General features: G+C 47.4%; 1 protein-coding gene across 1 annotated transcript; it reads right to left on the bottom strand.

The window, feature by feature from the left end:
* Positions 1-670: 670 nt before the first annotated feature.
* Positions 671-16291, bottom strand: Fam3d (FAM3 metabolism regulating signaling molecule D). The gene is made up of 9 exons (XM_052732360.1): positions 16287-16291; positions 14097-14221; positions 10554-10574; positions 8347-8464; positions 6813-6871; positions 5249-5299; positions 3892-3976; positions 2202-2328; positions 671-1077 (listed from the first exon to the last, which is right to left on the bottom strand). The coding sequence occupies exons 1-9, from the start codon at positions 16289-16291 to the stop codon at positions 988-990; spliced, it is 681 nt and encodes a 226-aa protein (XP_052588320.1). The 3' UTR covers positions 671-987.
* Positions 16292-19853: the final 3562 nt, after the last annotated feature.

The following is a 19853-nucleotide window of genomic DNA, read 5'->3' as shown; positions in this document are numbered from 1 at the left end:
CTCTATCTCCTTTACCACCACATCCTAGTCCATTCTAACACAGACCTCCCCTTTTCCTTGCCTTAAAACTACACCTGCAAGGTCTTTTGCTGCTGTTTTCTGCCTGAGTCAGAAAGCAGCCACTTTAACCTTTCTTCCGGGCTTAGTAAAGGATCTCTCTGTGAAAACAAGTGTTTGGGTGTGATTTGTGCCTAATTCAGGGTCTGGGAGGAAGCCCCCACTGTTCAGAGGGGTCCCCTTATTGGCTGTCCCTTTCCCCAGACACAATGCCTGTCCCCAAATGCTTGTTTCAGATTGTGCCTCTGGGAAATCCAAAGCCAGGCAGATGTAAGAATCTCCCTGCCTTAGATCTGCTCCCTTCTTCCTTTTCTCCAGCTTTGGGTCACCTCTGGCTTGTCTTAAAAGAGCATGTCAAGATGATGGTCTGCGTATCCTGTCTCCTAGGCTTTCCTGCTCCTGTCCATCTTGAGAACCAAGTTTTTTTGTGCCTGGCATTTTGTGAAATTCCAAGAAACCAGACTCCATTCCAGCTGCCAGATGAGCTACCACTACCTATCCAGCTCCAGAACCCATGCTGAGACTAGACCTGTACAATCCCAGGGAGAACCACCACAATTTGAGAGGCTGGAAAGTTCAAATTCAGCAAAAATAGAATTTAATCCTGCTCAAGTGTAGGCAGCCAGTCCTTCTGGAGACAACCACGGACAGTTTTGGAAGGTCTCACTTGTCTCCCTCACAGCTGGTTCCACAGGCCCTGTGCAGGGGCCCATCTCCAAGCTGGTCCTTGTGGGGTAGTGGGAGGCTGTTGTTTCCTCAGAGAGGAAGTAAGTCACATTGTGTGGGAGGATGGTCAGCGCATCTCATATGGCTTCTCCCTTTCTTCCTCCTAGTCAGCTCCTATCAGCACAGATCCAGCAATCCTGGGCTCCGCTCTCAAGTCAGTTGGGCATTTCTTTGGCTCCCTGGCCTGAAAGGTCCATGGCCACCCTAAAATACCTTCCGTGGCACACAACCCTCCAGCTCTAGTAACTCCGGCCATCCTTCATATTTGTTTGTTTCTGGATTGTTCTTTAAGAACTAGGGAGAGAAGAGAGATGTTTCAGACAGTGGGCAAGGCTGTCTAGGACTCATGAAAAAGCTTTTGCACTGACCCTCAACACTCAGAGGGCTCTCTTACCTCTGCCATAGCCTCGTTTTACAGATGGGGCAAGAAGCTCAGAGAAGAACCACAGCTTGCTTGAGGTCTCAGAAACAGGGTTGGAGCCCATTGTGCCCCATGGAGGCACCAAGGATCAGGAGAGTTGGAGAGCTGTCGCCCTTCTCCAAAGCCTCCACTAACCTCCTTTAAGTCTCAAATCACAATAATAAAAGCACGGAAAAGAAGAATCCGAGCAATTATTGAGCATCTACTGCATGCCTGGCACCATCACAAGCTGCCTTATGTATTTGATGTACACAGCAGCCCTGGGAAGTGCATACTGTCATGGTTCCATTCTACTGTGCAGGAAACTGAGGCACAGAGAGAAAATGTCACTGTGTATGTTTCCCCTAGTTGGGAAATTCTTCATGTGATTTCTCTAATATGTTACCAGTATGGCAACATAGGATATCTTTGGGGCCTTGCTGTATGGCCATCTGCTTTTGATGGATCTGGACCCTTTCCAACAAGGAGGAAGAAAGAGTCCCTGCCTGACCAGTGCAGCTTAGCTCTGCTCAGTGTCCTGACTCCTCTGTGTGTGCTAGTGCCCAGTCCAGGCCCTGCATTCTCACCCAGAGGTCATGGATATTCTCTCCTTTCTTCTCCTAGGTTAGTCTCTCTTGAACTAGGCCTGATTTCTAAATGTGGGTGATGGTTAATTTGATTACGCATTGGCTGGGCTGAGAAGTGGCTAGGAGGTCTATAAAGTACGAGTATTTCCAGAGAGGATTAATGAAAAGGGCAGTTACTAATCCAAGCCATCCCATCCACAGGCCGGGGGCCTGGATAAAAGGAAAAAGGAGAAACTACTAGCCCGGACATTTGCTCTCTGCTCGCTGGCTCCATGAGACGAGCAGCTTTGCTCTACCATGATGGCCCTCCCTGATGGTTCTGTGTGGCGTTTCTGACCAATGATATAGCCTACAGGAGTGACTGTCCTTCCACCCCTGCAGCTCCTTGTCCACTTAGCCCTCACTCAGACAGGGGGCAGCCAGGAACCAACCTGCTCAAAGGGGCTTTTATTCTTGAGGTCTTTGGCACCTAAGAAGACCCAGCTGTCCCGGAAGCCCAGCTGATTTGCATAGGAACTCCCCAGGTTGGAGAAGATCATCCTGATTTTGTCATTCATTCTGCAGAGGACCAGAGAGAACAGTTGGGTGAGACTGAAGGACATTGATGAGGGGGTGGGAACAGGGTGAGGCTCTCAATTACCTCCCCCACTCTCCACCTGCACACATAACACCTGCCTTCTGAGGCTCTCAAAGTTCACTGGATTGGCATGGGGGCTGAGGCTCTTAAGAGAGCTTTGGGTGGGGCTGGAGAGGCATTTGGACAGTGCTACTCTGTTTGCAGGGAACACAGGACATCGAGAAGGACTAACTGAAAGGTGGGTCTATCCTTCTCCCTTGTGGAAATCATCATAAACATGTCAATATGGCCACGAGTTTAACAGTGAGATCCGTTCTGAGAGATGTGCTGTTAGGCATTCACACTTATTCAGTGTGTGAACACCAAGAGTGTGTTCACACAAGCCAAGCTGGCTATGGCATTTACTAAATGATCTGATTTTAATGGGTCCATACAGTGAGTCATAACAAGCTATGTAGTACAAGGGGATTTTTTCTTGTTCTCATGTATTTGTATATGCATGTACATGTATGATTGCATGTGTATGGACACACATGTATATATGTGCATATGCATGTGTATATGTGGTGGACCAAGGCTGATATGGAGAATATTTTTCATCACTCTTTTAATTTATTCTTTTGAGTCAGGGTTCTCAATCAAACACAGAGATCACTGATTTGGCTAGCTTGGCTAGCTTTCAGAGGCTAGAATTACAGGCTGGCTACTATGTCTGCCTATTATTGATGTAGGTTCTGGGAATTTGAACTCAACTCTCCACTCTTACTCAGAAAGCTTATTATTCATTCAGCCACCTCACCAGCCTAATGAATGCATGTATTTATTTTGCTCACTCAGCCCTAGAGGGCGAGTGTCGTGGTTTGAATAAGAAGGTCTCCGGGAGGCTCATATACTTGAATGCTTGGTCACAGAGAGTGGAACTGTTTGAAAGGATTATATCAATTAGGAAGTGTGGCTTTGCTAGAGGAAGCGTGTCACTGGGGATGGGCTTTGAATTTCAAAAGCTCATGCCAGGCTCAATCTCATTACCTCCCTCTCTCTACCTGCAGATTATGATGTAGCTCTCGGCTACTTCTCCAGGACCATGCCTGCCTGTCTGCTGCTATGCTCCCTGACACAATGATAGTGGACTAAACCTCTGAAACTGTAAGCCAGCCCCAGTCAAATGCTTTCTATTATAAAAGTTGCTGTGGTTATGGTGTCTCTTCAGAGCAACAGAACACTAAGATAGTGAACATTCTTGCAAGTCATTAATATTTTTTCACGCCATCATTTTCAATGCAATGTGTCTTCTCATATGCACATATGATGTGTCATCATGCTATAATTTCTGTAACCAGCCAGTGGCTCTTGGATGGGGAGACTTTGCCATCATTGTAATGTAGGTCACAGCATACCACCCAGAACATCATTTTCCAGACTTCCCTCATTCTTTTCTCAGGATAATTAGCTGGAGGGTGGGGCTTTCAGAAGAGTAGGAGAGTGTGTGCAGGTGTGAAGTATTAGGTTTGCATCACCACGTGGAGGTGACGTTTCCCACTTACTTGGTGCCTGGGTCATCATAGGAGGCCACCAGCACCAGCGTGCTATCTGGAATTTCTTCAAGGAAGTTCATCAGGAGTTTGGGTTCTGGGAGAGGAAGAAAAGAAAGGCACTGGTCTTTAGGAGAAATGCTGCTGGATCCTTATTCTCTTCTACCCTAATGACCCAGGGAGGACCTGGGCCAGGCTGATGGGAAGCTCAGAAGTCAGATGGAGGCAGTATGATGGGTGTAGTGTTTCCTGCAGCATTTATCCGAGGGCAGGAAAATGTTAGAACACAATAAGGGGACTTCATTCATGTGACCTGGATTCATGTGACTAGACATTGACATTTTAAGTGCCCTGGGTATGGGGCTAGGCTGTAGCTCACTTGCCTGACATGCACAAAGGTCTGAGTTTGACCTAGTGTGATGGCACACACCTGCAGTCCCATCTCTTGGGAGGTAGAGACAGGAGGATCAGAACTTCATAGGTCTCTACTGTCCAAGGCCTCATGGCATCTTCTAAATGACCACAGACAGTCTAGGCTGCTGTTCATCCTTGGTTACATAATGAGTTTGAAGTCCCCCTGGGCTACATGGGACTCTGTCTCAAAACAGCTCTCTGGGGTCTTGTGACAAGGATGAGAAATAGCTCTGCTTATGGCATCTTTGTGAAATTTACATGTGATAATCTGGGGCATACAATACATGCCTTTAAATGGAATTATAAATTGTTAGCAGAACTGGATACATAATTTGTGAGGACCAGTGCAAAATAAAAATGCAAGGCCATTGATTTCAAAATGGTTAAGAATTTAAAAACTGTGAGTATAGAGCATCAAACTACCAGCCAAGCTGTTCATGGAACTCAGATGCCTGGATTCCAGCCCAAGGAGCCCTTCTCGGCCTGTTGTGCTAAGGCAAGGGCGGTGATGTCCCAAGAGTCAACCATATATATGCACAGAGATTTAAGAAAATAAACCAAAACTCATCTATTTGGAGAAGCAACATCTTCAGAGAGACAGAGAAGAGGGCACTTCTCAGAGTCAAAATTGCTAGGAAGTGAAGAAGAACCAGTGCTTCAAGCATATCCCTTGGGCTACATCCAAGGCGGTGTGCAACAGCTCTCTAATTCCCCAGCTGGCTTCATTTTTCTTCTGTCTTACTGCTTGATGACCGTGGGCATTTTTTGAAACCAGCTTCTAAATAAGCCACTATACTCAAACCCTCTTCTAAGGATCTGTGCCTGAGTCTAACTCAGACCCTAGGAAGGTGTCTAAAGTAGACAACCCTCAGCCTTGCCATCCTTGCATCCCCAAGTGACCATTCCACAGGAAGGAGCTCACCACCATGACCTCAGTGCCAACAGAGGTGCCTACCTCCAGAGTACATGTCAAAGCTGCCCTTTCTCAGCACCTGTCCTGTAGTTCCTAGTGAAAAGAGAGAGTTATTACTTCCCACATCATGAGTCATCTTGCTTGTCATTTTGCTGAATCTGGCCCATGGGTACTGTAAAGCTTAAAACCAGAGTGAGAACTGAATGAAACGGGATCTTATGAAGGTCATCAGGGGCACAATAGGGGCCTAATACTGTCTGGGCTGGGGCTGATGTGAAAGGTAGAACATACTGGCTGAACATCCAGAGCACAACAGAATATAACCACTCAGAATCTGTGTTCTGCCATGACAGCTGCTCACACATGAGTCAGCATTTTACCCTTAATTTTTGCATAAATTCAATGGGCTGTTAGTTTGAAATGGAATATATCTAAAACAGTAAGTGTACTAGATATATTTTCTGCAAAACTATAATAGGGCATGTTTATAACTGTTCCCACATAAGTGGGAAACCTGCAAGCCAAATCTTCCAACTTTGGAGGCCGTGGAATTTTCACTGATAAATGGTCCTCAGATTTCTGGGGTCTGGATTGCTTTTGGGGTTTTTGGGTAAATGCCCTTGGTGATATGGAGGAAAGCCACTGGTCTCAACCTTTACCACTAGATGGTAGTATTGCAGAGGGTTTGGTGATGGTGCACTTGGCATGGCTAGCGGCAATTCTCCCTGAAATAGGAGCAGGCTCACCTGAAGAACCCTCGAAGGCTCAGAGCCATATGGGGCTTTACATGGGGTCTTTAGAAGGGGCCATGTGTCTCCGTGAGTATGCTCATTTGTGAGTTTCTAGAGTCAGGGTAGAGGTGAGCAGCATAGTCTGAACTGTTTCTCAAAGGAAACTCTGCACAGTGAGAGGTTAGGAACCAGTCATGTTTAACTATGGCTAATTACTATGTATGAGGAGCCTGAGGCCCAGATCTATACACCTGCCTAGAGACACTGCAGTCCAAGGAGGCTGCCAGCTGGAGTTGGCCAGATCTGGGTTCAAGTTGTACAAAGTATATGCTCAACATGATGGCTTTGTGATAGGCCAGACAGGAAGTCCCAGTCTGGAAGAAAGAACCTTTCTTCCCTCTTCCCTTCCCTGTTGCCTGGAAGGGGTGTCTCCTTTTCTCCTTGCTGTTTTTTTTTTTTTTTTTTTTAACTGCAGTTGACCATCTTCTGCTCTGGAACCTTCTGTGATTACACCTGCCCCACATGTTGCATCTCCGTTCCCTTACTGTGGTACCCATAGGGATCATGAAGCCAGGGCCTGGCTCGTGCTAGATTGTGTTCATACTTGTGAAATGAAGAGTGATATGTAATCAGCATGTGATCTCACTCTGCCACTGTGTGCACTGTGGTTTCATGTATGTTGGTCTAAGCTGGAGTGGTTTTGAGGGTGGAGCCATGGTTCACAGCAGTGAACTCTTCGGCAGGAGCCTAGGTGATCAGGCCTGTCTGATCTGCTGCTCTCCCAATCCAGCCTTGCCCCGTCCTGAGTTCTACAGGATGACCCAACAGGTGGCAGGTCCCTTTCCTGGGTCTCAGGTGTGACACTGGCCACTTACCATTCACCAGAGCAATGTTCAGGCCTCTCCCCACGTTGTTTCTCACTGGACTCATGATACTGCAGATGAAGGAAAGTAAAATAGGCCAGTATTCCCAGGAACAGAAGGAATGCTCTGCTTTTGTGATGAGACCTTGAGAAGGTTTACCCATGGGGCCCAGGTCAGAGGCATTAGTGTTTCGAGATATTTGATTATACTGTGTAAAGACAGCCACTGTGATTGGTTTAATAAAAAGCTAAATGGCAAATAGTTAGGCAGGATTTTGGAGGCAGAGAGGATTCTGGGAAAAAGAAGGGCAGAGCCATGAGGAAATGCCAGGGCTACAGAGCAAGCAGCATTGACTTTATACAAAGTAAAGATAACTGAGCCACATAAAAGAACATAGATTAAAAGATATGGGTTAATTTAGGTTATAAGAGCTTTTAGAAACAAGCCTAAGCTATTGGCCAAGCTTTCATAATTAACAATAAGTCTCCATGTAGTGATTTGGGAGCAGGCTGGTAGGACAGAAAGACTCCCTACATACTGGGAAACACATGTAGTGGCTTGGGCTGTAGGATTTCTTCCAGAAGGCTATGGTGGGCTGCGTTCTTTGTGTGGTAGCCCATTAGTCCATGGCACATTTGGGCCAGTCTGCACAGAGTTTCTGTCTGGGATTTTGAGATGCTAGGGTAGGGTGGTCTCCCACCCTAAGACTCAAGAAAGTAGAGATTGGAGAAATTTTGCCATCCTAGACTGGTTGGTTCCCCTGTGGAGCCCAGCTGGGTTCCCACCAGCTCAGCCTCCACATTCTGTGTTCTCCCCTTCCTCAGGATGATGGTATTTTTCCACTCCCAAGGCAGCAAGGAACCAGTCTGGGAATGCTCTCATACTGGTGAGGTGGTGCTAAGGTGGTGCTAATTTGTCAGAATGTGTGGCAGCCGCCTTCATTCACAGAGAAGTCCCAGTTTCAGTGGAGGAAAAACAGCCAATAGGAGAAAACAGAGCCAAGAATGATGTGAGCGCAAACTTGATGTCAGTTAGAGCTGCTTGATCCTGCTCACCCTGAACCTCTGGCTTCAACTACACAGACCAGGACTGACCCTGTTTTGCCTAAGCAAGTTGTGTACAGGTTCAGCATCGTCTTAGAAAGACCCATCTGTTCTCCATGGCAGGATAAACATAACTGTTGAGGCTTGGAATGGGTTCATAGATTTCCCCCACAGGGCATCCCTTACACCAGAAGCCCAGCAACTTGTCTGTTAGACAGACCTGCCTCCAGCTTGGCAGGTGACCCTGATGGAGCCTCACTGTTTGTTTGTTTGTTTGTTTGTTTTTTAACAGCAGGGACAACAACAGCTCAACTACCTGTGCAGCAAGGGTGGCTGAGCTGGGAGCTCTTCGGCTGACTGCTATTTGTGACACATACCTGGTGTCAAAGGTGACCTGGGAAAGGCATGGGCTTCCTCACAGGCCTGCCCTGACAGGACTTTTCAAATGGATGAATGAATGAATGACATGTAAGCAAAGAAACACAGCCACCCTGGGTACTTACATTTCATTTTCAAAGCACATAGAGGGGCCCACGACATTGGCAGCCCCACTGCTGATTTTAAATGCGAAGAAGTTGTCTAGGCAGGGCTTGCTGAGCCCACACTTGGTCTTCGGGGCACCTGGGAAGGTAACACAGAGTTCTCACATCTGGGGAGGGGACTGGGCCTTAGGGTTTTGTTCTTTTTTGGGCACCTTAGGGCCTCCACCAACAGCATCCAAATATACAGCACTCTGGCTGAGGGTCTGGCCACCCTAGAATTAATCTGAGGGCTTTCTAAGAGAGGCTGCTTCTGCAGAGCTTGCTAAGAGCCTGGCATGTGCCTTGCTGAATCATCCCAGTAGATTCTGTGCCTGGGCTTTAGTCCATCTTCATAGGCTGAATATGGAGCCTATTGGCTTGGCTTTGGGCTGGGAAGGATGATATGGATAGTAAGATAGATAGCTGTGGGTCTTCCTGGCCCTCACTGTCGGGGAAGAGTCTAGGCTCCAGGGACCACAGCTGGAATTCCCAGGACTTGCTCGGCCAACTGCAGCTAAGTCCGACAAGCTCTGTGTCAATAGGACAGCTTAGGCAGGCTTTTCTGGAAATGATTTCCTGTCCATCCAGCATCCACTATCAGGCTGCTGCATGAAGGGAAGTGATGCCCAAGGGGAGATCTCAGGGAAGCCAGGATCTGCTTTCTGAGCTATGGCTGAAGGGGCTGTCTCCATAGCTGTTCTGAACCCTGGTGCCATTGCTTTGGGTATTACCAGGAGCACTGTGTATGTGCATATGTGTGTGTGTGTGTGTGTGTGTGTGTGTGTGTGTGTGTGCATGTTTGTATGTGTGTGTATGTTGAGGGGGAATATCAGGAACTATAAACTGCTCTTTCACCAATCTGCTATGTAGTTTTGCTAGAAGCTTCTCCAATTATTTTTGTCATTGTCAAGTCAGGAAGTTGGTTCCAATCAGAGTGGACTAGCAGACTCTCTCTCTCTCTCTCTCTCTCTCTCTCTCTCTCTCTCTCTCTCTCTCTCTCTCCCCCTAAAGATTTATTTATTTATTATATATACAATGTTCTGCTGGCATGTATGCCTGCATGCCAGAAGAGGGCGCCAGATTTCATTATAAATGGTTGTGAGCCACCATGTGGTTGCTGAGAATTGAACTCAGGACCTCTGGAAGAGCAGCCAGTGCTCTTAACCTCTGAGCCATCTCTCCAGCCCCCAGAAGGCTTTCTCTTAAATGTCAGTTTGGACCTACTGTGAAAGGTTTAATGATAAAACTCTTGAAGCTGGCTATGGGTTTGGAGAGTGAGGATGTGGGAATTGACTAGTAATGTCTGCCATGGGATCAGGAAGGGCAGAATGTAGCCTATATGCTTGAGTTTTCTATTCCTTTCAGTAGACGATATCTGCAAGATGTCATAGCTCTTTGGATCTGGTTCAGAATTGGACTGAGGGGGCTTCAGAGGGATAAGATCAAAGGTAAAATGGTTTATCTTCATTCTTGTAGTTGGCTTTCTGCAATGTTGTATGCATTGTGCTCTCATGCCTTCTTTAGTCAATAAAATCCTAACCCTGAAGCTCAGCTCTCTTTGGCATTACCATGTTGGGTTAGGGGTTGAGGGACTTGGCAGGGAGGCTTTATGCAAAAAAAGCTGTTGGGGAGATGGTCTCTGGACTAGCAAGATGGGTGTGTTTAACTCCTGTACTTATCACTACAACTGTTTGGCCTTAGCCAGGAGATTTCACTCCCCTGAGCCTGTAAAAGGGAAACACTCATGGAACACGCATGGGGGTGTGTTAGCTTTATATGAGCTGCCTGTGAGGACAGAATGCATCATCTGGCTCAACCTGAGCTAATGTCAGTAGCAGTCATGTTCTCTGCCTCTACCTTCTTTGTTCCTTGGGAGCCCTGGTCCTTGCTGAAGCCTTCTTTCAATTCTGGCTCACAACAGGGTGAAATTCTAGAGGAGATAGGGAGCCCTCTGGTCTAGACTACCCAGAAGGAATTGCAGAAGGGAAAGTGTTGAGCCACCTTTCTACTGGTCTGAATGACTGAGAGGGGCCACCCAGCCCCTGCTTCTGACACCACTGTCACAGAGGAAGTAGGCTAGGAAGACTCTGGATACCTGTGTTTCTCTGGGGCCTGCAGCACTGGGAATAGAGACCTTGGGACATCCTGCCTGAGCACAGATGAGGGGGTGGGGCTGTGTAGATACTCACGGATCTCCTTGGAGGGCACCCCTGTTTGAGAGAAAGAATCTGGTTAGGGAAAAGGTACTTAGGCCTCTTGCAGGAGGAGGGGGCTGAGAGCTGGGCAGTGGGAACACACACTTTGATGCAGTTCCACTGATGGGAATTAGCGCTCCTGTTATATCTGGGAGCTTTCTCTTACTTGCTGTTGCCACCCATTCATAAATTGGTGCATATGCATGTACACTCATGCATGCACAGGCAGAGACACTCATGCACAGGCACATACATGCACATAAATGCATATTCAACACACATGCATAAACATACATATGTACAGACACAAATTATTCATGTTTAAAATCAAGTTGTGCTATGCTGTGAGAAACCTGGAGAATGAGCCTTAACCCTGTGTGTTTGGTGGGTGTGATATTTAAGCACTATGTGGCTCAGTTTACTTGAGAGCACATAGAATGCATCACATCCATCTTCCCTGGGCTGTGGAGAGGATCCAGTGGCCCCTGGGTCATCTCTTTCTTGAAGGCCTATCTGTGCTAGGCCTGAGGGATCCTGGTTACTGCCTGGCATCTTGTCTCACTTTGTCCTAGTTCTTTCTGGGTTTCTAGGTCAAGTATCCACCATACTGTGGTGGGTCCTAGAGAACAGGTTCCTTCAGAGAACACAAAAATGTCTGGGAAGGAATGTGCCTTTTCTGGGTCCTATCCCAGCAAACAACCAAGGCTGAGCCAACCACAATACCATCCATCCTCTGGAGACAGAGCTCTTCTCTGAGTATGTATTCCCTTGGCCCTGGTGTGTGTGTGTGTGTGTGTGTGTGTGTGTGTGTGTGTGTGTGTGTGAAGAAGTGCCTTTTTCAGTTCTAATATGGCCATCTGGGCAGCTGGTAGCCATCATGTGTCCTAGAGAAAAGCTGACCATGAGTGTAGCTTCTACCCCGTTGAAGGAAGGCAGTACCTAGGAGACTGGGGATGTGGCTCAATTGGTAGAGTACTTGCCTAGCATGCACAAAGCCCTGGGTTCAACTTCTAGCATCCCATAGGCCAGGTGCAGTGGTGCCCATCTGTGATCCCAGCACTCAGGAGGCAAAGGCAGGAGGATCAGAAATTCATTGTCATTCTCCGTTTGAGGTCAAGCTGGGCTATGTGGGACTGTTTTCAAAACACAGCACAACATCCAAGGGTACAGTAAGTTGGGCCCGGGGGGCTTTGTGGTACTCCTGGAACCAACTCTACCTGACTTTTCAATGAAGAGATTTAAGAGACACTGTTATACTGAAACTAGTTAGAGTTGATTCTGTGTCTCCTGCCTAGTTTTCCAGGTAAGCCTGGAGTTCTTAATCTCCACATCCCTGTACTATGGGCCTTGGTGGCCTGGCAAAGCTGGTGAGCTTCTCAGAGTAGTCCATCCTCACTCCCTTGGGATACTTAGCACTTTCTTCTCCAGCAGAGCTCAAGTTATTAAGTGCATAAAATAAACCAGATTGGATTATGAAGGAAACCAGTTATTATCATCTTTCTGTATAATAGTGATAAGATATATTTGTTCTGTTATATACAGGCTTTAGTATCAGCACATAAAATCATAAAATAAGGGTATGTCCCCCAGGGCAGGAGCCTGTGAAATGAGGGGAAGTTGGCCCATGAGTCTGGGCAGCTGATGGGTTTCTGTCTGTTTTCCCCACTGGGCACATACCTGCATTTCTGCAGACTCTGAGTTAGGGGAATGCACTGCTGTTTTTTTGGAGCATTGTAACTAAGTCTGTTTCTCTGTCTTAGACCTTAAGCAGGGGGCAACCTCTTCCTTATTTTGGGTTCCCTGTGATCCTATACAGAGCTTAAGGCCTGATGCCTGTGAGTTGGAGTTATTGGTTTGTCAGCTCCCAAGTAATTGAGCTTTGAAAGATTCAGTTACTGGATGAAATCTCGACAAGAGTTACCTACTGCATTCTGACTGTGGCTCTGTCCTGTATGAGACACCATGACCCTCCTGAAAATAGCCTGGTTCACATCTCCTTGAGGCCAGCAGGCCGCAGAATTTATCAATGGTCTATAGAAGCAGTAAGTATCTTTGGATTAGGGACATGGCAGCAACTAAGTGTCTATACAAATGAAGTCTCAGTGTGGGCTCTGTGTCTCAGCTGACAAGAGGCAGATGGCACAAGGCTATCAAAACCCTCCACCCCGTAGTTGTGCTAAAGATGGGGTTCCTGTTTTCTTACTGTCTTGGGAAGTTGGGAGCCATTTTGGTCCTTGGAGATCATGTTGAACTCTGTCAATGGTAGTGGTTCTCAGTTTCCCAGAAGACAAATCTAAGAACATACACCCCTTCCCTTCTTTCTTGAAAGGATTTGAATATATATACCCAGGCTCCATCCCTGTTCTGACATCTCTAAGGGAGAACTTGGGTTAGTTTCAAAAGTCTCCTTGACTTTCTATTTTCTCAGAACACACATGAAACCATGCCACAAATCATGCTTGAGTCTATTATACAACCACATCAAGGACCACTCTATGAGGGTATTTGTGCATCTTACATGAGACTGAGTAGGTAAAACAGTAAGAAATTACCCATCTACTTGCTTCTCCAATCATTAATTCACCCACCCACACATCTATCCATTTACTTACCTATCTACCCACTAACTCATCCACCTACTTGCCATTTTATCCATTCATCAGTTCATCTATCCATTTACTTAATGATCCTTCCACTTACCCACCTGTCATTCTATTCATCAGTTATCGATCTTCCCACCCTCCAGTTCTTCTATCCACCATCTATCTACTCACCCACTCATCTATTCATTCACTTACCTATACATCCACCCCTATCATTTTGTCTACCATTCATCTGTCTATCTGTGCACCATAATGTAGCCATCCATTCATCTATTTATTTATCTATTCATTTATCCACCCACCTACAAACCCACTCATCCATCCATACATCCATTGATCCATCCATCCATCCATTTTTTCTTTCACTCATCAAATACTTATTGGCATTGCCATAGCCACAAAATCCTTGTGTTCAGGAAAGTTATATTCTAGGAGGTGGAGTCAGGCAGTAACTAGGGAAACAAATTACATGATGATGGTGTTTGGAAAGAAATAGGCTGACATGGAAGAGGTAAATGAAGGGGACAGGCTACAGCTGGAGCTGGGGAAGTCATGGAAGACCTTTGAGGTGGTAATGTTTGAGCACAGAGCTAAAGGTGAGATGAAGCAGTCATGCAGGCCCTGCACAGAGAGGGTTTAAAGCAGAGGGAACAGCAGGTAGGAGAAGCCATTCATAACTCAGATAGTATCATTACTTCTTCACTCAAAACTCAGACAGTATTATTTCTTCTTCATTTCCTTCTTTCCTTTCTCTGTCCTTCCTTAGGCCAGGGCCTTGGAACACTTCTGTGTTCCCATGGCTTCAGACTTCCTGGCAGTGCACAATGCCAGTGCACAGCTCGGCACATCTGTTTGGCTCTTGGGTCACTCCAGAAAAGAGGTGTTCATTGCCCCATCCCTGGTCTGCAGATTATGGGCCATGAGCTCCACTTACCCAGCCAGCGTGGCAGACGGATGGTTTTCCTGCTGAAGCTGATGTAGCTGCGGAGAAAGACCCACAGGGCAACCAGAGTGAAGATGAAGGCCACAATGCGAATGAGACCTGCAAGTAGAGAGACTCTGCCAGATCATGTACCACACCCCAACAGGAGGCTGCAGTGGGAAGCCAAGTCCATGTGAGTTCTTGCCAAATTCCAGCAACAATGCCACTATGAAAAATCCTCTATTGTAGGTACAGGTCGTGTCCACACTGTGAGACTATGTGCTGAGTCCATAAGAGTCCATGCTGGGGTAGGATAGTGAGATCATATGATTAGATTTTGTGAGCATTTCCCAAATAGCCATTGTGAATGACTTGAAAGTGCTCTTCCTTGGGCTCCAGTTAGCTTTCTAGAGAGAACCCACAAAGATGTATCATGGAGTCTGTACTATGTGCAGGAGTTCATGCTCTCTGAGCTAAAGTCTGTCAGTCCCAAAGAGTAAATATGGCAATGCTCTTACCACGAGGTCTCTGGCCTTCACCCCGCCCCCACCCCATTTAGCCTCTCTCACATCATCTTGTTTCTTTGCAAATACCATCATCACACTACTTGGTTGTTACTTGACTCTATTTGCTGAAATGTGACTTTCTTGAAGGCCAGAGTTTTATTTTGTATACAGAACATGTACTAATGAGTATTTGATGAATGAAAGAAAAACAGATGGATGGATGGAATGGCAGGTAGTGGATAGATGGATAGATAATGAATGAGTAGAAGAGTGGATGAGTAGGTGGATAGATGATTGGATGGGTAGATGAATGGCCTAGTTTATTGGTATTATAGTCCTAGTAGTAGGTAGTATTCTGGTGGCTTGGGGAACTGGGGATGTCTTCAATGTTTTTAATCATCTCAAAGCCACCACAAATAATCACACAGTGGACTTATTCAGCAGTTTCAGAACAGGCATAGCTCCCCAGTCTCTCCTGCCTCACAGACTCTGGCTCCTATCACTAGGGAGCAATCCCTTACCTGGGAAAGGAACCAAGAGCCCATCCCTTGCAAGGATCAGAAAGAGTAACCACATTATTTCATTTGGTTTGGGGGATACTCCTTGTCTTCTGGTACAGAAGAATTCCTGCAAAGCAGAATTCTTCTCAGGCCCCAGTCCACTCATTCTGTGCCAGGCACTATACTGACAGCTTTAAGATAGACTGTCTCCATTCATCCTCCCATTAAATGTTTGTGCTTGCTAATGTATTACTTCACAGATGAGGAAACTGAAGCCGCATGTTTCCCATGACCACTTGGTAGAAGTGAGGTTTGGAACCCAGGCAAGAAAGCTGACCCCAAATCAGGTGCCATGCTTTCTCATAGTTACCTGAGAGGATAAGTGGGGCGTGTGTACTGCACACACTCCCATTTCAATGCCTGTACAGAGGGGTCCATCTGAGGGTATGCCCCGAAGACTTCTGCTTTACTGTGCTGCCTGTGGTATGAGCATCCTGAAACAGCCCTCCTCGAGGATGGTATGTGGTCTGACTTCTGGCCAGAGCCAGGTGCTTCTAAGCTGGGAATCCAGGTGGATAGGGCCACGGGGCAGTCGCTGTGTAGCTCCTTCAGTCTGTACGTGTGTCCGACAGGACACAGGCAGCCTGCGAGAGGCTACGGATGCGACCCAACACAAAAATCATAGACTTAAAATCAGTTAAAGATTTTTTTAAATGAATGGAGAGATGGCTCAGTGGGTAAAGTACCAGCATAAGGACTAAGGATAGGTCCCCAGCATATGTCAGAGCCAGTGCTGGGGTGTGTGTCTGTATCCCCTGCAGTAGCAGAGGAGGGGAGCAGAGACAGGCAGGTCCCAGGGGCTCCATATCTGGAGAACTCCAAGTTCAATGAGAGACTGTGTCTCAAAAAATATAGTCGAGATTGAGAAGAAGACATCCTACATCGACCTCTGACCTCTATGCATACCTGTGCACACATATGCACAATACACACAACACTTATTATTTATTTAGTTATTTAATTAGTTGTTTGTTTACTTATTTAAGTAACTTACTAGTGGTTCTAAAGTGTGGGCTTTGTAGATGACAATGTTATGTTACAATGTCCAAAGGTTGGACACACACAGAGGGATTCTCCCAGGTTCTCCTGCATGCTGTCCTCCCAGAGTTCCTGCTGGGACCTTTGACAGGAGATACGGCATCACCCCTGAGGCTGGCATGGGTGGACACTGATAACAGAAAAGCAAATTCAGAGCACTGTCCTACCTGCCACTCTCATCCTGCCAAGGAGAATGGCTTGGAGTCAGCGTTAACCTGTGGAGGGAAGAAAGTCCAATTACAAACTGGCCTCTAGGGTCTGAAGATCAGGGAGGGTACTGAAACTGAGTCTGGCATCTAGACTCCTTTGGTTTGGGTTCTCTTTGTCTTTCCTGAGCAGGGGAGCAGCTTTTTCTCCCCCTGCCTTGTGCCTCCCTCACTCAGGCCCCCAGTGAATGCAGAGACCACAAAGTGGAGGAAGGTGCGTCTTGGAAGACCTGATTCTCCTTCATTCCCGCCCCTCTTCCTGCCTTCCTCCCTTTCTCCACCTCTTCCCCACTCCTGCCTGACTGCCCACCTACCCAGGGTTGTCAAGCCAGTAAAAGCATCAGGGAACAAGCACAAGTGACTTTGGTTGAGGTATAGAGACATGAGTAGCCTGGCCTGGCATCCGGCAGGCAAGCCAGGTACTGTATGAAAAAAGAATCTTTTCAGGGATTAATAAGGGCAGCTCACATGGTTAAGCCCAAGGTCACTCAGCAGGAGAAGTGAGAGGAGGGATTTGGACACATAGCTGCAGCTACAGGATCCCCTGCATCCCCTCAGGGTCCCACTTCTAGTACTTTCTGTTTCAGAAGAGAGCTTAAACCAGAATTTTCTACTCTTTTGCTTCCCAGGCAGGGTCTGGGTCATACTTCCCACACCCCCTGTGTTGCCCTCAGGCACTGGGTAGTTGCCAGTAATGTGGTAGCTTTGAAAGCTTCCTGGAGGCCAGGGGTAATTAGAGGGGAAGGTTGGGTGGTGGTGAGTTAGGCCTGGGGCAAGTGGCTTTTTAAGTCTGTTGTGATTTCACTGCCCTCCTCCCCTTCCCCCTAGAATTTTCATTCCCCCAAGACTCTATCTTAACAGACATCAACGGTCTCCAGTGTCCAACTGCCGAAGGCTCTCTTTGGTGAGCCGGGGCTGCACACCACAGGCCTCCAATGCCCTTCTGCATCAGGTCAAGCATCTCTGGCCTCCCTGGTGTCTTCATGGATGTACTCACATTTAAACAATGGTTACAGCTAAGGAAACCTCCAGTGGAGGGCACCTACTGCTCTACCCTCCCCCAGGTCTTCTGAGTAGAGTCTGAGCTGTTACCTTGCTGTGTCTCCCCCTCTTCCTCCCCTATCTCCTCTCAAGAAAGCTTCTGTAGACCCTCTAGCTTCCCTCAGATTCAAATGACAACTTTGTTTTCAGATAAAAAAGGTATATCATAATGACAAGGGGTCCTTAGGAATGTGACTTGTAGCCCAGGGGCTTCCACATGAGAACTGAAGGACATTCTGTGCCCAGCACCATATACATGTTGGGCAGAAGGTGGGGTAGAAGGGTGGGGCTGGGATAGGTCAGACATGAATAGTAGCAGAGTGTGCAAAGAAACAGAGCTGACCCAGTCAGGGTGGAGTGGGCTGAGGAAGGAAAAAATAAAAAAAAAAATGAGGCAGAAGCAGAGATGGAAGGTGGTAAGGATATGAAGGAGGCAGAGGAAGAACAAGGAGTCTTGGTGGATCCTCGAGATATGGAGGAACCAGGCAATGTTTAGAGGAGAAGAGAGGGCCAGGGCACAGAAGACTGGCTGGGTAACCAAGCTTGGCAGGAGCTGGCTTCAGGGTTGGGGTGGGGAGCAGCAGGGCAGTCCTCCTGCTCGAGTTCCTGGCTGCCCACCTGACACCTGAGGAGCTCCTAGCCTCCAGAGTCCCCAGTGTGCTCTCTGTGGCAGGCGTTCGTGTTGTGGGGCCGAAGGTTGGCACTGGTCTGCTGGTGAAGGTGGGGGGTTGCAGGGAGGGGAAAGATACCGGGAACAGGTAACCAGGGAGGGAAAGCATTTTCTCCTCATCACAACTGGTCATTCAGGTTGCAGAGGTGTAGCGGAAAGGTCTCCTTGTTCTAGAAGCAGCCAGGCCTGGGTGGCCTAGATATCTAGCAGGTAGGAAAGGTGTGGGGGAGGGAATTCAAGAAGGGTTGGGAGGAGGGCCTGAGCTGCTGAGAGCTGTGCCTTTCCTCCTTGACCAAGAGCCACCAGCACCTCCACGTCCTGGCCTCTGCGCTGTCCTGCCCTTCCGACACTCCCTGCTCATTTCTGCCTCCACGTCAATTTAGGAGCCTCAGACACCTTCTTCTCTCCAGAAGGCCTTATGTCCTGCAGGCCCAGAGCCACAAGAACACTGAGGAGTGCTCAATATATATTCAGAGATGGGATGAATTGAACCCTGCACAGTCCTGGAAGGGTAGGATGATATCACTACCACATGGAGAAGGAGGTGGAAGTTCTTAGAGACCACACAGCATATTGTGGATTTTATTCCTGAAGCACTTTCTGAGAGTCAGTGTGAAGCGCCGTGCCGGGCACCAGACAGGGGGATGACTGTGACAAGTCACACTCCAAAGCACCCTTGAATTTTTCCCTTACTGGTCTTTTGTGCAAACACTGTTACTAAGAGTCTAGGCTGGAACAATCTTACTCAATTGCTTATGGTAAAAACTACTTTCTCTGGGAAGTCTTCTGTGACTCTGCAGGTTGTTCTGGACAGAGGCACATTCATCATGCTTCCCTGCCACATGGGGCCTTGTGATTGCTTTTGAAGTTAGCATGTGACTCAAACAAGACCAATCTGAAACTTTACAGATGGGTATATAGAGGTCAGGAGAGAGGCGCTAAGAGATGCTTCTCTAAGTCTGGGCTGGTGGGGCCAGTGTGAAGGCCTGGTCATAGAAGAGTTATAAACAGTGACAATTTGTGATGCCGAGAAAGAGGCTGCATCTAGGTCAGGCAGACGTGGGCTTGCTGCTTGTGGCTCATTAGATACAGCTCTTGGAGCTTTGAAAAAGGGGTGATGCCTGTTGTGAACATGGGCAGGCATCAGGTCACCCTGTCTAGAGGGCTGTGCTGGCCTGAGAGCGAGCGCCATGCTGTCTTGCTTACAGGGCTCACTTCTTCAGCTCTGTTTGTGTTCCTCCTTGGCATTATTCCCACAGGGATGTTTATTCTTTGTGGAACCAAAGTATCACCACAGCATCTCTGCCGGCTGCCTGCGACATTTCCTTGCCCTTATTTCTTTACAGTGTTAGGCATTAAACCGAGGACACTGAGCATGCCAAACATATGCTTTAATACTAAGCTCTACCCTAAAGCCCCAATCTCTATTGCCACAGTTCTTAAAGGCTCCGCAGGATCCAGGATGTCAGTTTCTTCCTGTTTCCTGAGCTCTCTGTACACAGGTGATTTTCAGCCCAACACAACCTGCCTAGGGGCAAGGTGGACAGAGAAAGGAGCGACTCTCCCTAGGCTGAGGATGAACTATTAAGTCAGAGTATCTCATCACCATCGATAACGAAGTGAGAACTTCACTTGTTAAATTCTGACTCTTAGAGCCTTTCTGCCATCACAAGGACCCTCTATCAAAGTACTTGGACTGCTTCATGGTTGGCCTGAGCTTTTGGTCAGCTCCCCTGCTGCCTGCAGCT

The sequence above is a fragment of the Peromyscus californicus genome, unplaced genomic scaffold (assembly GCF_007827085.1).
Source record: "Peromyscus californicus insignis strain IS unplaced genomic scaffold, ASM782708v3 Scaffold_12__1_contigs__length_115047231, whole genome shotgun sequence".
Taxonomy (NCBI): domain Eukaryota; kingdom Metazoa; phylum Chordata; class Mammalia; order Rodentia; family Cricetidae; genus Peromyscus; species Peromyscus californicus.
This window is presented reverse-complemented; position numbering and strand designations above follow the sequence as displayed.